This window comes from Aquarana catesbeiana, linkage group LG08 (genome assembly GCF_042186555.1).
Source record: "Aquarana catesbeiana isolate 2022-GZ linkage group LG08, ASM4218655v1, whole genome shotgun sequence".
NCBI lineage: Eukaryota > Metazoa > Chordata > Amphibia > Anura > Ranidae > Aquarana > Aquarana catesbeiana.
The window spans coordinates 47,764,909-47,779,169 of record NC_133331.1 but is presented as its reverse complement, the minus strand read 5'-3'; the positions used below and the strand labels follow the sequence as shown (position 1 = coordinate 47,779,169).

Below are 14,261 nucleotides of genomic sequence, written 5' to 3'. Positions count from 1 at the left end.
ATGCATAGCGCAAACTAAAGCTCAGTTCACATTAATGCTAATTGGATGCGTTGTTAACGACATACAATGCGCATACCATCGGACCAGCTTTTGATGTGTGGTGGTGCGGCCGCAGCGCAGTTTTAAAAAGGGTCCTGTGCGTTTTTGGGTCCCACACGGGACCCTTTGGGTCGAATTCAGGTAAAAATTTGCACCTGAATCTCACCTGAAACAGTGAACAGAACCGCACCGGACTTGCTGCACCAAAACTGTGGCTGCACATATGTGTGAACCCAACCTAAACGTCATCCGGTTAATGGTCTACATCTGTTTAAATCTGCCATGACTCAAGTAACAAGGAGGCTGCCATTGCTGAGCTCTCCTGAAAATACTAGCTGCCTGGCTGTCACGGTGATCCTCTAGCTTCAACTGTTTGTCACTGACCCAGAACAAGTATGCAACAAAGGATTCTGACTTTTCTCTGACTTTCTTTATCTGTATACTTGTCAGTGACAGGATGGGGACGACAGTGAGTGCGCGAGGGAGGCAAGACTGAAGAAGTGATAGGGAGGAGTGTGTGCGGAGGCATCCAACTGTCAACTTTTACAAGCAAAGTTGTGTGCGGAGGGGGGGTTCCAGGTGTGCCTGGGCACACCCTAATCACTCTGTGCAGTGCCAACTACCCCTACTGCCTGGGCTCTCCCCTCACCCATGTTATTCCCCCCCCCCCCTTCCTGCAATGCTGCTGGCTTCCCTCCTCTTCCCTTGGCTGCTGCGGGGGATGTTTCAGGATGGAGAGCATAGGTAAGGGCTACTCAATATGAATTTACTGGTCTCTTACTTTTCTAAATGAACACACTCACTCACTGTGTTCATTCATAACTGAAGCGTAGTAAACTGTGTTTACTATGCTTCAGTTTGTGAATGAACAGGAAGCCACTCAGCACAGAGCACTTCCCATTCATTCACTGTCCAGTGCAGCTGAGGCTGCAGAGAAAGGCATGTGTGTTTGAACTTTGGGGTGCACACACTAATGCAATAGGCTGCGCACACCTATGAGCCCAAGGTTATCAATGAATCAAGGATTCTGATTGGTTGCTGTGGGCTCTGTTAGGACCTATTCGGACGGGCTTGTTTCAGTGACATCAGTTTAAGATCGTTCAGAATTCCCTGTGATTGACCTGCTGGCGACTTTCTTTTTGACCTGCTTCAAGCGGGTTTATCACCCCCATAGACTTGTATGGAAACCCAACACAAGTCCATTGACAAGGGCCCTTGGGGGCCCCTGAGGAGCGGAGGTGCTCTGTTCCTGTACAGAATCGCCTTGTAAGCCATCTGTCCCCTAATGATAAGTGATGGAAGTCTCCATAGTGCCAGCCGGGCCCCCATCCTCTATAGAGTCTGTCTGGAGGGGCTCCGGCTGTGTATTATCTCTCTGGAAGGTCACCCTGGAAGAAGGATCACTTCCTGCCATCCTCACATTACAGGGACGTCTAAGCTGCAGAGTGCTGCTGTCACACTGACCTTCATAGCGAGGAGAAGGTCGCCCGTCTCGGGGACGTCTCCCGGCCTGTATCCCGAGACAGCGTGAGAGCAGCGATGGGCAAGATGCATTTCAATGAAATCGGTCTGTGCCCTTCTGTGATACGCAGTCTGCTGGTGTCAGCTTCAGGGCTTGCTCACACCTGGTGCGGTGCAGAAACGCTTGCAAAATTGTGCATTTTCCTGCACCAAAAAATAAATAAATTGCTCTGCTTTTTTCAGATTTGTACGAGTGCTATTAAATCCTAATGGCACCCTCACGCATCTAGCAAGCACATGCACATTTAAAACTGGCAAAACGCATGGTAGCATGCGTTTTGGTGTGGCACAATTTTATAAATTGCTCCTTCATCTTTTTTTAGGCATTTTATGCACATAGGGCATCCCATTGAAATGAATAAGCTTCCCTAAAACGTGATGCGCAGGAACGCACAAAAAAAGCATGCATGCTCAGATGCACCTCCTAGTGTGAATGAGCCCTCAAGACTGTTCTGTGACTCTCTGGGGCGGGTAATGTGCAGGTAATACACATAGGGGGTGTGTTGGACAATGGTCACCCCCATTTTTATAAAAGTTTTATGGGACCCATGACTAATGCCCCGTACACACGATCTGATTTTCCGACAAGAAATGTTGGATGTGAGCTTGTTGGCGGAGAGTCCAACCGTGTGTATGCTCCATCGAACATTTGTTGTCGGACTTTCCGCCAACAAATATTGGTTAGCAGGTTCTCAAATTTTCCGCCAACAAATTTTTGTTGTCGGACTTTCCGAGCGTGTGTACACAAGTCTGTCGCACATAAGTCCACGCATGCTCGGAATCAAGTACAAGCCGGTAGCGCTCGGTCTTGTAAAACTAGCGTTCGTAATGGAGATATCACATAACTATTGAACTTCCTTTTTATCGACTCGCCGTACGTCTTGTACGTGACTACGTTCAAAATTTTTGGCCAACATTTGTGTGACTGTGTGCATGCAAGAAAAGTTGGAGCCAACAACCTTCAAACGAAATTCCACGGTTTTGTTGACAGAAAGTCCGATCGTGTGTACGAGGCATAAGGCTCTGTTCACACATAGGTGATTCTGCCTGCAATTAAAAAAAAACTCCTGCTGATTGGCTCCCAATGGCATCAGGGAAGAAAATGGCGGTCCAGGATCCAGCATAGGGCAGCGGAACGTGGATCAGAGCAGGTCAATGCTGCATTTTTTGGGCGGTGAGTATGTGAATTGAGGACAACTCAACTTTTGTCAAGAGGGGATGAAAAAATCAAATGGAGAAGGTAGGTGAAGTTCCTCTTTAATTATGTCTGAAGGGACTGCAGCTTCCCTCATCAGAACACTGAGATTGCACCAGGTGGTTATAATGAGGCCGACCCTCCCAGAGAGGACATGGTGAAACCAACAGCTAAAGCATCTCACAAAAGTGAGTACACCTCTCACATTTTTGTAAATATTTTATTATATCTTTTCATGTGCAACACTGAAGAAATTACACTTTGCTACAATGTAAAGTAGTGAGTGTACAGCTTGTATAACATTGTAAATTTGCTGTCCCCTCAAAATAACTCAACACACAGCCATTAATGTCTAAACCGCTGGCAACAAAAGTGAGTACAACCCTAAGTGAAAATGTCCAAATTGGGCCCAATTAGCCATTTTCCCTCCCCGGTGTCATGTAACTTATTAGTGTTACAAGGTCTCAGGTGTTAATGGGGAGCAGGTGTGTTAAATTTGGTGTTATCGCTCTCACTCTCTCATACTGGTCACTGGAAGTTCAACATGGCACCTCATGGCAAAAAACTCTCTGAGGATCTGAAAAAAAGAATTGTTGCTCTACATAAAGATGGCCTAGGCTATAAGAAGATTACCAAGACCCTGAAACTGAGCTGCATCACGGTGGCCAAGACCATACAGCGGTTTAACAGGACAGGTTCCACTCAGAACAGGCCTCGCCACTCATAGACATATGAGTGCTGCCAGCATGCTGCAGAGGTTGAAGGGGTGGGAGGTCAGCCTGTCAGTGCTCAGACCATTTGCCGCACACTGCATCAAATTGGTCTGCATGGTTGTCATCCCAGAAGGAAGCCTCTTCTAAAATGAATGCACAAGAATGCTGAAGACAAGCAGACTAAGGACATGGATTACTGGAACCATGTCCTGTGGTCTGATGAGACCAAGATAAACTTATTTGGTTCAGATGGTGTCAAGCATGTGTGGCGGCAACCAGGTGAGGAGTACAAAGACAAGTGTATCTTGCATACAGTCAAGCATGAAGGTGGGAGTGTCATGGTCTGGGGCTGCATGAGTGTCGCCAGCACTGGGGAGCTACAGTTCATTGAGGGAACCATGAATGGCAACATGTACTGTGACATACTGAAGCAGGGCATGATCCCCTCCCTATGGAGATTGGGCCGCAGGGCAGCATTCCAACATAACGACCCCAAACACACTTCCAAGACCACCACTGCCTTGCTAAAGAAGCTGAGGGTAAAGGTGATGGACTGGCCAAACATGTCTTCAGACCTAAACCCTATTGAGCATCTGTGGGGCATCCTCAATCGGAAGGTGGAGGAGCGCAAGGTCTCTAACATCCACCAGCTCCGTGATGTCGTCATGGAGGAGTGGAAGAGGACTCCAGTGGCAACCTGTGAAGCTCTGGTGAACTCCATACCCAAGAGGGTTAAGACAGTGCTGGAAAATAATGGTGGCCACACAAAATATTTACACTTTAGGCCCAATTTGGACATTTTCACTTAGGGGTGCACTCACTTTTGTAGCCAGCGGTTTAGACATTAATGGCTGTGTGTTGGGTTATTTTGAGGGGACAGTAAATTTACATTTACAGCAAAGTGTCATTGCTTCTGTGTTGTCACATGAAAAGATATAATAAAACATTTACAAAAATGTGAGGGGTGTACTCACTTTTGTGATATACTGTATTTCTTCAAAACACAAAATGGTAAGTTTTGATAAAATCTCTGCAATGTGTAGAAAGGGTTACATGAACTTTTTCCTTTATTAGAATGGTGGAGATGTTCCTTTTGGCACTCCAACGGCAGATCTCCATTTGGCTAAGGAGGCCTGATAAACCCAGATAATACTGTACATCGGGGTGTATACCCCCAAGTGCTGGCTGTCCCAGGGACAGGGCAGGGAGCCGACCACAGGGATCGAGCAGTGATCACCGAATCCAGCAATGGTATCTAATTGCTGCTTTGCTATAAAATTGGCCCGAGACAGACAGATAACTGACCATGCAGTGGTTAAGCATGCTGTGACTCTGTGTTGTATGATGAATATGGAATGTTGGGGGCCACACACAGATTTGCTGCAGTTCTGGGACCCCAGAATGCAGAATACCCCCCCATCCCCCAGCACTCCCTCCGCTGCGTGACTCTGCTACAGACTCAGCACACTGCAGTATATTTGGGAGGCTCCCTGCAGCCAGCAGGACATGTGCTGGAGGAGAAGAGGCAACCGGACACTTTATAATCATGAAATCTCCAGAGAGTTATAATATTGATTCATAATGTGCTGTCCGCCTGCAGCCTCTTCCTCCTCGCCCAGCGTGCTGCCAGCCAGCGTGCCATGACCTGAGTACAATCTGCTGCAGTGGAAGCTGTGAGCTTATCATAATGCAGAGATCTGCCCGGCACCAACCACTGAGGGCTGCGCAGACCAGAACCCGCTGGACTCTGAGGACTACAACTCCCAGCAGGCCATGACAGGCAAAGGAAGAGCACATAACAGCCCATCACCCGAGAACTGCCCTTCTATTATACTTAAATCCCCTCTACTGTACCCCAGTAACCCCTCTAACATACCCCAGAACACTTATGGCCTATTAAACCCCAATCCCCTCTCTGTCCCTCTACTGTACCCCAATCCCCCCTCTGTCCCTCTATATTACCCCCAATACTACCTATGTCCCTCTATTATACCCCCAACCCCAATGCCACCTCTGTCCCTTTATTATACCCCCAATGCCACCTCTGCCCCTCTATTATACCCCCAATGCCACCTCTGTCCCTCTATTGTACCCCGATGCTCCCTCTGTCTCTCTATTGTACCCCACTCCCCCCTCTGTCCCTCTATTTTTATCCCAACCCCCCCTCTGTTCTTCCATTACACCCCAATCCCCCCTCTGTCCCTTTATTATGCCCCCTCTGTCCCTCTATTTTACCCCAATCCCCCATCTGTCCCTGTATTGTACCCCTCTATTTTACCCTAATCCCCTGTCTGTCCCTCTATTATACCTGAAACACCCTATGGCCTTCTATTGTACTCTATTCCCCCCTTGGTCCCTCTATTGTACCCCAATCCTCCATCTGTTCGTCTATTGTACCCTAATCCTAGATTGTAAGCTCCAATTAACAGGGCCCTCTAAACCCTCCTGTATTGATTTGTATTGTAACTGTAATGTCTGCCCTCATGTTGTAAAGCGCTGCACAAACTGTTGGCACTATATAAATCCTGTATAATAATAATAATAATAATAATAATAATCTGTCCCTCTATTATACCTCAAACACCCTATGGCCTTCTATTGTACTCTTATCCCCCCTTTGTCCTCCTATTATACCCCAATCCCCCCTCTGTCCCTTCATTATACCCCAGCCCCCCCTCTGTCCCTCTATTGTACTCCAATACCCCCACTGTCCTCTATTATGCCCCAATCCCCCCTTTGCCGCTCTAGTATACCCCAATCCTCCCTTCTGTCCCTTTATTATTCCCCAAACCCCCCTTTATTCCTCTATTTTACCCCAATTCCTCCTCTTTCCCTTTATTATACTCCAATCCTTTCTGTGTCCCTGCACTGTACCCCAGTCACCCCTCTTTCCCTCTACTGTACCCAGGCCCCCTCTCTCCTTCACATTCGCCCCCCTCTTAGGCCTGTCAAGTGTCTTTCTATTGCCCTCATCTAATGTCAGACTCCACCCTGGAAATACAAGGGAAATTTGTGATGTTGCCTTCAGAAATATTTATTTTAATGTTCAAACCCTAGAATCAATCTTTGACATCAATAATCACTGGAATGTGGAGCGATGTGTGATCTGGTGGTGATGACGGCCGGTATCTGGAAATGGATAGCAGTGCCTATTGCTGGTCCTCTATGTGAATGATGGGAGGATAGTCGGAGTGGTGGGGACATCTTCTAATCTACACCAATGACGGCACTAAGATGAGTCCCTCTGTGATATGGGAAGGGGGGGCTCTATGTCCTTTGGCAGTCCATCCATCACATGTTTACATTAGTACATTTCTCATGGATCGGACATCTGTTCTGTCATAGGAAATCTTATGAAATTCCTTTAAGTAACAGAAGAAAGATTGTCTATAACTGATGACATTTTGGGGTCCCGTATCAGTTGTCTTTTTAGGGTACAGACCAACATAATGAGCCTTCTGTATATAGACGGTGTCACCTCTAGTGACCTGATCTCCCTGCTGATTGGACACAATGGTCCCTCTGTAGTGATTGGTAGCTAGAGGTCATGTGATCTAATATGCCAAGCAGGGCCTGGGACAAGGAGTGGGCAGGAGGGTCAGCTGCCTTGGGCGCAGACGAGCAAGGAGGCACAGAACAGACGCAGGGTGGTACGTCCATTCTATTGCATGTATTAACAGTGAGGGGGGGGGGGGGGGGGCAATTCTGGATCCTTGCCCTGGGCGACCCTGTCCCGGTATCGGTGCCAAGGCAGGGAAATAGGAACAATATTCCATGTTTATTATGAGAAAGTCAGACTTTTCCAATCAATATAATAATGTGATTTGGTAATGCTGACATCACCGATGTATGAGAATTGTATTCATCGCTCCACTTTAGGCATCACTATGTCGGTTACAAATGGGCAATCAATTGGCAAAACCAAAGTTGCTGAGTCAGTTATTAGCAATTTTATGTTTCAAATTAAAGTAGAAGCGCAGGAAAAACTTTATGTTCTTTTTTCATAGAGTAAAGGTGTTTTTATTTTATTTGCCATCTGTGTCCCATTGTGGAGTTTTCCCTTCACTTCCTGTCCCAAAGCCAAACAGGAAATGAGAGGAAATCCCCAGTAAGCACCAGAACTGGTGTCCCCATTTGAAGGTTTGCTCTCTCTTCCTGTTCTGGTAACTACCCAAAATGTAAGATCTTCTTTCACTTTTGGTGATAACTGTCATCAGGACAAATAAAGAGGGTCAATTTCCCTAACGAGGGGGGGGGGGGGGGGGGTTGGGGGTGCACAGACAGCAATAAAATCCTGACAGGTGTTCTAATCCGTCCCACTCTATCCATAACTTTAAAAAAAAAAAGGTTTATACTTTAAGCCCCCGTTCACATTGAGTGCGGTTTTAAATTTCACCTGAAATTGCACGATTTCAAAGCTGCATCTCAGTGCGACTTTGAAGGCATCTGGGCGGCTTCATGCACAGATATCTATTGAAATTGCACCCAAAATCACCAAAAGTAGTGCAAGTACTGCTTTTAGTATTTTAAGTATTACTTTGTCAGTTACAATTGGTCTCTTCCCAGATAAGGCGTTCAAATAAAAAAAAAAAACAATTTTGCTGAGTCAGATTTGAATCATTTTGTGGTTTGGATGATACCATGTCCATAGCTAAACCTTTTTTATTCTACTTAAGAATGGAGTGGGGAAAGGTTAGAGCCCCTGTCAGGTTTTACTGCTATCCGAGGCTCGGGAGACTTTCCCTCATCTTCTGTTCTGGTGACACCGTTTTACCAAACAGGGAGTGGGGGAAAATCTGGAACAGAAAAATGGACAACAATAAAAAAAAAAAAGAACAGAGGTTCTAGCATTTCCCCATTTAACTTAAAGTATAACTGCAGGCAAAACCTTTTTTTATTTTTTTTAACTTTTGGAGAGGGATTAGAACTACTGTCAGGTTTTTATTGCTGTCTGTGTCCCCATTAGAGAGATTCACCCTATTTGTCTGGAAACCGAAAAAGTGAAAGGAAATCCCCAAATTTGAGTTGTCACTAGAAGGGGAATTGAGGAGAAATCTTCCAATGGAACACTAGTTCTGATGACAACCAGAGATTCCTTCATTTTGCTGGGATTTCCTCTCACTTCCTGTTTTGGCTATGGGACAGGAAGTGAAGAGAAATCTCCCCAATGAGACACAGATGGCAAAAAAAAAAAAAAACCTGACAGGGGCTTTAATGCATACACTAGCAGAATTGAATTCAGAATTGTAATTCTAAGAAAGCTGATCTGATTTTTTTTTTTTAATCGTTAGTGATGTCAAATCGATGTTTCAGATGGCGAAAAAAACCTCACAGGGGTTATAATTAGGCCTAATTTAGACTTGTGACAAGATTGCCACACCCCTGAAAAGCCATCCATGTTCAGATGGCTCTTCACAGACACTGACAGGCAGTGAGGAGGTGATATGTCTTTTTTTAACCTCGTAAATGCCACACCATCGCACATGCACTGCACATGGCTGCGGTGCGATCGTATCGGCTTAAATAGGTTGCATTCAGCAGCGCTAGTGGCCGCCGAATGCAACAAGGGGGAATCACTTATGCTGTGGCATGTGAACACCTTCGTCCGCTGCCTTTGCTGCTTGGGGTTGGGGGCAGTTAGGCGGGGGTAATAAAAATGCGGCCCAGCCACGTGTTTTTGCGCCATCCCCCTCAACCACAAGTCTAGAGGAGCCAAAAAAAAAGTTTTGCCTGCCGTTTACTTCTGTCTGTGTTGCCATTGAAGAGTTTCCCTCACTTCCTTTCTGGTGGAAAGTGTGTCACCAGAACAGGAAGTGAGGGTGAATCTCTTTAATGGAGTCCTATATAGCAGTAAGCCCTCATTCACATTGAATGCTGCTTTGAAATCGCGCGACTTCATCTGAAATTTCGAAGCCACGTGTCAGTGCGACTTTGAAGACATTTGTGCGGCTTCACGCATACATGTCTGTTCAAGTGGCACCCGGAATCGCCAAAAGTAGTACAAGAACTACTTTTTCAAATTACAGCAAAGTTGGCGTCGCATTGATTTGAACATGACGATTGCCGATGATATGGTGCGACGTTTCATGCGATTTGATCTGTCAAAATCGCATGACAAGTGGCTCCAAAGTGAACGAGGGCTGAATCCTGACGGGGGTTCCAACCCTTACCCTCCCGTTCCAGATCTAGAAAAAAATGGCTACAAATACGCTTTGATGTAAATTCAGGAATCCTGATGTGTGTATCGTTCAGTTATCGGCACAGTTTGGTTACGTTGGTGGTAATCCGCCAGTGTGATTTCACGAATGACGCCAGGCCGGGTCGGACTTGCCTCGCACGCTGGCCGGTGGTATATAAAGTGTGAAAACTGTCACACCTTCAGCACAATGTCGGGCACAAACCTCGTCTGTTCTCATCGCTGAAAATATGAGAATTATTTTCTGCCTCTAACACACATCGGGGGTCCGAAAACCCCAACTGACACCGCTGAGCCCCCTTAATACTCCTCATAGATAGAAATGCCCGTCGGGTCGTTCTGGACATCAGATTGCCGGGCCGGGACCGATCGCATAAATAAAAAAATTTAAATAAAAAATCAGGAAGAACTTTTCTCATGCTAATTTTCTCTTTTGATGATTGTAAATACAATATACTGTAAGTGATTGTAGCAATCTCCCTGAAATGATACAAGTGCAACCAGCGATCTGATACCCCAAACCACACTATCATCCAATCACAGCGTACCATATCCCAATAAATGGCCACGCTTGCTACAACCTGATTGTACAATCTCTATAGGATGTACCACCTTCCACCTGACCAATCCTTCCATTTGTATCCAATCAGCCTGGCACTCACACTATCTGCAGGAGACTGTACAATCATATTGTCAGGTGTGTGGCTAGCTTCAGACAGTGTTTACCATCATTTATACATCATGAATTATAATGAAATACACAGAGATCTATAGGACCCCATTAGGCCCGTACATTCAGCGATGTGGCAGATGGGCCATTTGTACTCGCCAGATTTGTCCCTGGGGGGGGACGTTGCCGGCTCACGACCAGCTCCTCGGCGGCATTATGGCCGCTGCGCTCTGCTGAGATGACATTTCTCAGCCAATAAATTCAACCGCAGCCCCAAACTGCATCGCTCAGTCATGGCGGATGAGGGTCACATGACAGAACCCGGCATACGCATATATTACTGTCTGAGGACCCCCAAAACTTACAGCCCCCCCACTTCATATGGATGACCTTGCAGAGAAGCTGAGCAAGTAAAACTGCCCAGTAAGCTGCAAGGGTGAGAGGGCAGAGGGGGCAATTCCCAGTGTCTGGGCCCAGGAGAACTACAAGTCCCAGCATTACTGCACAACTCCCTTCCCAAACTATCCTGATATGACAACTGTATCCCCCCTCCCCCCATTCCATCCTGCTAGAACAGTTGTGTCCTCCCCAGTCCATTTCAATAGGACAGCTACAGCTATGTCTCCCCCCCACTCGTTATATCCTGATCACAGCTATTTCTCCCCCATTCCACCCTATATGACAACTGTGTCCCCCCGCCCGCCCCCATTCCATCCTGATAGGACAGCAATGTGTCCCCCAGTTAATTTTAATAGGATAGCTGCCCCTCCCCCCACCCCTTATTCTGTTGTAATTTCTGTTGTGTCTCCTCTATTCCATCCCGATGGGACAGCTGTATCCATCCTAAATGATAACTGTACCCCCCCCCCCATCCTGTTAGGACAGCAAACCCCCCCCCCACAAACACACACACACAGTCCATCCCGATAGGACATTTGTCACCCCCATTCCATCCTATATGACAGCTATGACACCCCACTCCAACTTGATAGGACAGCTGTGTCCCCCCAGTTCCACCCTATATAATAACTGTTCCCCCCAATCCTGATAGGACAGTTGCCACCCCCATTTCTCCTGACAGCTGCCTCCCCCACATTCTATCTCGATATGTCAGCTATATCCCCCCCCCCCCATACCATGCTGATATGACAGCTGTACCCCCCCCCCCTTCTATCCTGATATGACAGCTACCTCTACACCCCAATCCCCATTTCATCTTGATATGACAGCTGTCACCTCCAGATGTTCTCCCTCTTCTATCCAATGACAGTTCTGCCCCCCAGATGTCCCCTATTACAGCTGTGCCTCCTGCACAGTCCTACCTGCAGCCTGGACCTCTCGGATGGACATGCTGGATGCTGCGTCTGCTGATTCTGCTGCTGATCACACTCCAGGCAGAGCCATTGCAGCACAGAGGAGAGTGTGACGTGTGTGCAGAGCTCTCATCCCAGCACACTGCACCCCCCACCACCCCGCATCCGCCCCTTCCTGCCTCTCCCCCCACTGCAGTGCTGGATCTTCCCCCTGATCCTAGTCCCAGGACCCCCATCCTGCACACACCGCAGTGCTGGACCAGCCCCCCTCCCTCAATATACTCATCACACCATTATATAGATCATAGAGCACTCAATGCCAATCTGCAGCTTCTACAGCCAGACAGATACTTGGTGTATATAAGAGGTCTGGACCCCGGAGAGGGGGACCTGGTCTGCCCTGCATGAGAAAACCTCGTCTGGGAGATGCAGTTCAGTTTGGGGCACCAGATCATAAAAAAGGATATTATAGAGAACTGATAGGAGGCATGGAGGAGATCCATGATCGTTCAATGCTGGAAAACTTTTGTCGATCAGCCAATGATCAGTGTATTTTGACAGCACCGGTTTATCCCGGTGTCCCGACCGCGGGGATTGCTCCGTCCTCCTCGCTTGTGTGGATCGTATAATCTGTTGGCTGAAACAAATAAAAGAAAAAAGCACATACATTAGTAGATGTTCAAACGAACGTTTATATGAAGATTCTCAGATTCCGCAACTTGATGAATGTCATTTGAAAATCTCATTTGCATTCAACAATCAATTTTCGAACAAATGGACTTTCCTGAACGAAGGCGACATTCATTGTTAGGAATTTAGTTGTTCGATAAAAGTTTTCCATCCTGCTACTTCAAATTTTCTCATCACTGTGGTTGAAAACGGACATCGATTTCACTAATGATTAGAAAATTTTACAAAATTTTACTGGTGTATGGCCAGCTTAACCACTTCAGCTCTGGAAGATTTTCCCCCCCTTCATGGCCAGGTAATTTTTTGCGATACGGCACTACGCTACTTTGACAATTGCGCGGTCGGGCGACGCTGTACCCAAATAACATTGATGTCCTTTTTTTCCCCCACAAATAGAGCTTTCTTTTGGTGGTATTTGATCACCTCTGCGGTTTTTATTTTTTGCGCTATAAACAAAAAAAGACCGACAATTTTGGAAAATGTACTTTCTGCTATAAAATATATCCAATAAAAACATTTTAAAAATCAAGTTTCTTCATCAATTCAGGCCAATTCTTTTTCTGCTACATATTTTTGGTAAACAAAATCCCAATAAGCGTATATTGATTGGTTTGTGCAAAAGTTATAGTGTCTACAAACTATGGGATATTTTATGGAGTTTTAAATTTAATCTGTACTAGTAAGGGTGGAGATCAACGACTTATAGCGGGACTGAGATATTGTGACGGTCAAATCGGACACCTCACACTTTTTTGAGGACCAGTGACACCAATACAGTGATCAGTGCTGAAAATATGCACTGTTACTGCGCTAGTGACACTGGCAGGGAAGGGATTAACAGGGCGATCAAAGAGTTAACTGTGTGCCTAGCCAGTGTTTGTGTACTGTGGGGGAGGTGCTTTTACTAGGGGAAGAGATGTATCCATGTCCCTGCTTTGCAGGAACACAAGATCCATGACTTCCCTACTGACAAAACGGCAATCTGCCTTGTTTACATAGACAGGCTGCAGTTCTGCCAGTGTACCGAACGATCAATGGGTGCTGGCAGACATAGAGTCCACAGTACCTGCTGATCGGCTCCCGCTGTGCATAATCACAGCAGGAGCGAGCTGCCGATAGCGCACACTTGCCCCCGCTACCCGGAAGTGCAGAATCACATATATATATATATATATATATATATATATGTGTGTATATATATATATGTGTGTGTGTGTATATGTGTATATATATATATATATATATATATATATATATATATATATATATATATATATATATGTGATTCTGCACACAGCAGCCGCCCTGTTTATAGCGCAAAAAATAAAAAGGGCAGAGGATTAAATACCACCAAAAGGAAGCTCTATTTGTGGGACAAAAAAGGACATAAATTTTGTTTGGGTATAACGTCGCACGACTGCGCAATTGTCAGTTAAAGCGACGCAGTGCCATATCGCAAAAAATGGCCTGGTCAGGAAGGGAGTAAAACCTTCCAGGGCTGAAACAGGCAAAGTATAACTAAAGACATTTGGGGGATCCACTCTCTCTAAATGTCTATCACCGGGAATGAATGTGAGGGTAAAGCTGACAAAAAGAAAACGGTCGAACTTCTAAAAATCTGTCGATCGTGCATGCGATAACAACATCATTGTATCAATAGATGTTGCCCAATTATTGATTAAAACAACATAAATGGTAGATTTTTCGTCAGTTGTTTACACAATCTGGGGTTACACTTTAACACGCACATGCACTGTAGATTTGTTTGAACTTTTTTTGATCTATTCCACTACTAATGTTTCAAAAATTGTTAATTTAGGCTCAAAAAACCTGGCATGTTGGTTTTGTTTTTTTGGCATTTCGCAAATCAAAATTAGCCCACTAATGTTTTAAAGTTGAACGATCGAGCGCATTGAATGCTTTT

The 14,261-nt window shown here is 45.8% G+C and overlaps 1 protein-coding gene across 1 annotated transcript in view; it reads right to left on the bottom strand.

The window, feature by feature from the left end:
* The window catches only part of HSPA12A (heat shock protein family A (Hsp70) member 12A), an 85,499-nt gene extending 73,683 nt beyond the window's left edge, over positions 1 to 11,816 (bottom strand). Inside the window, exon 1 of the mRNA XM_073595800.1 lies at positions 11,657 to 11,816. Within this exon, the coding sequence (XP_073451901.1) occupies positions 11,657 to 11,684 (28 nt within the window). The 5' untranslated portion in view covers positions 11,685 to 11,816. The remainder of the gene's footprint in view (positions 1 to 11,656) is intronic.
* Between the last annotated feature and the right edge of the window lie 2,445 nt (positions 11,817 to 14,261).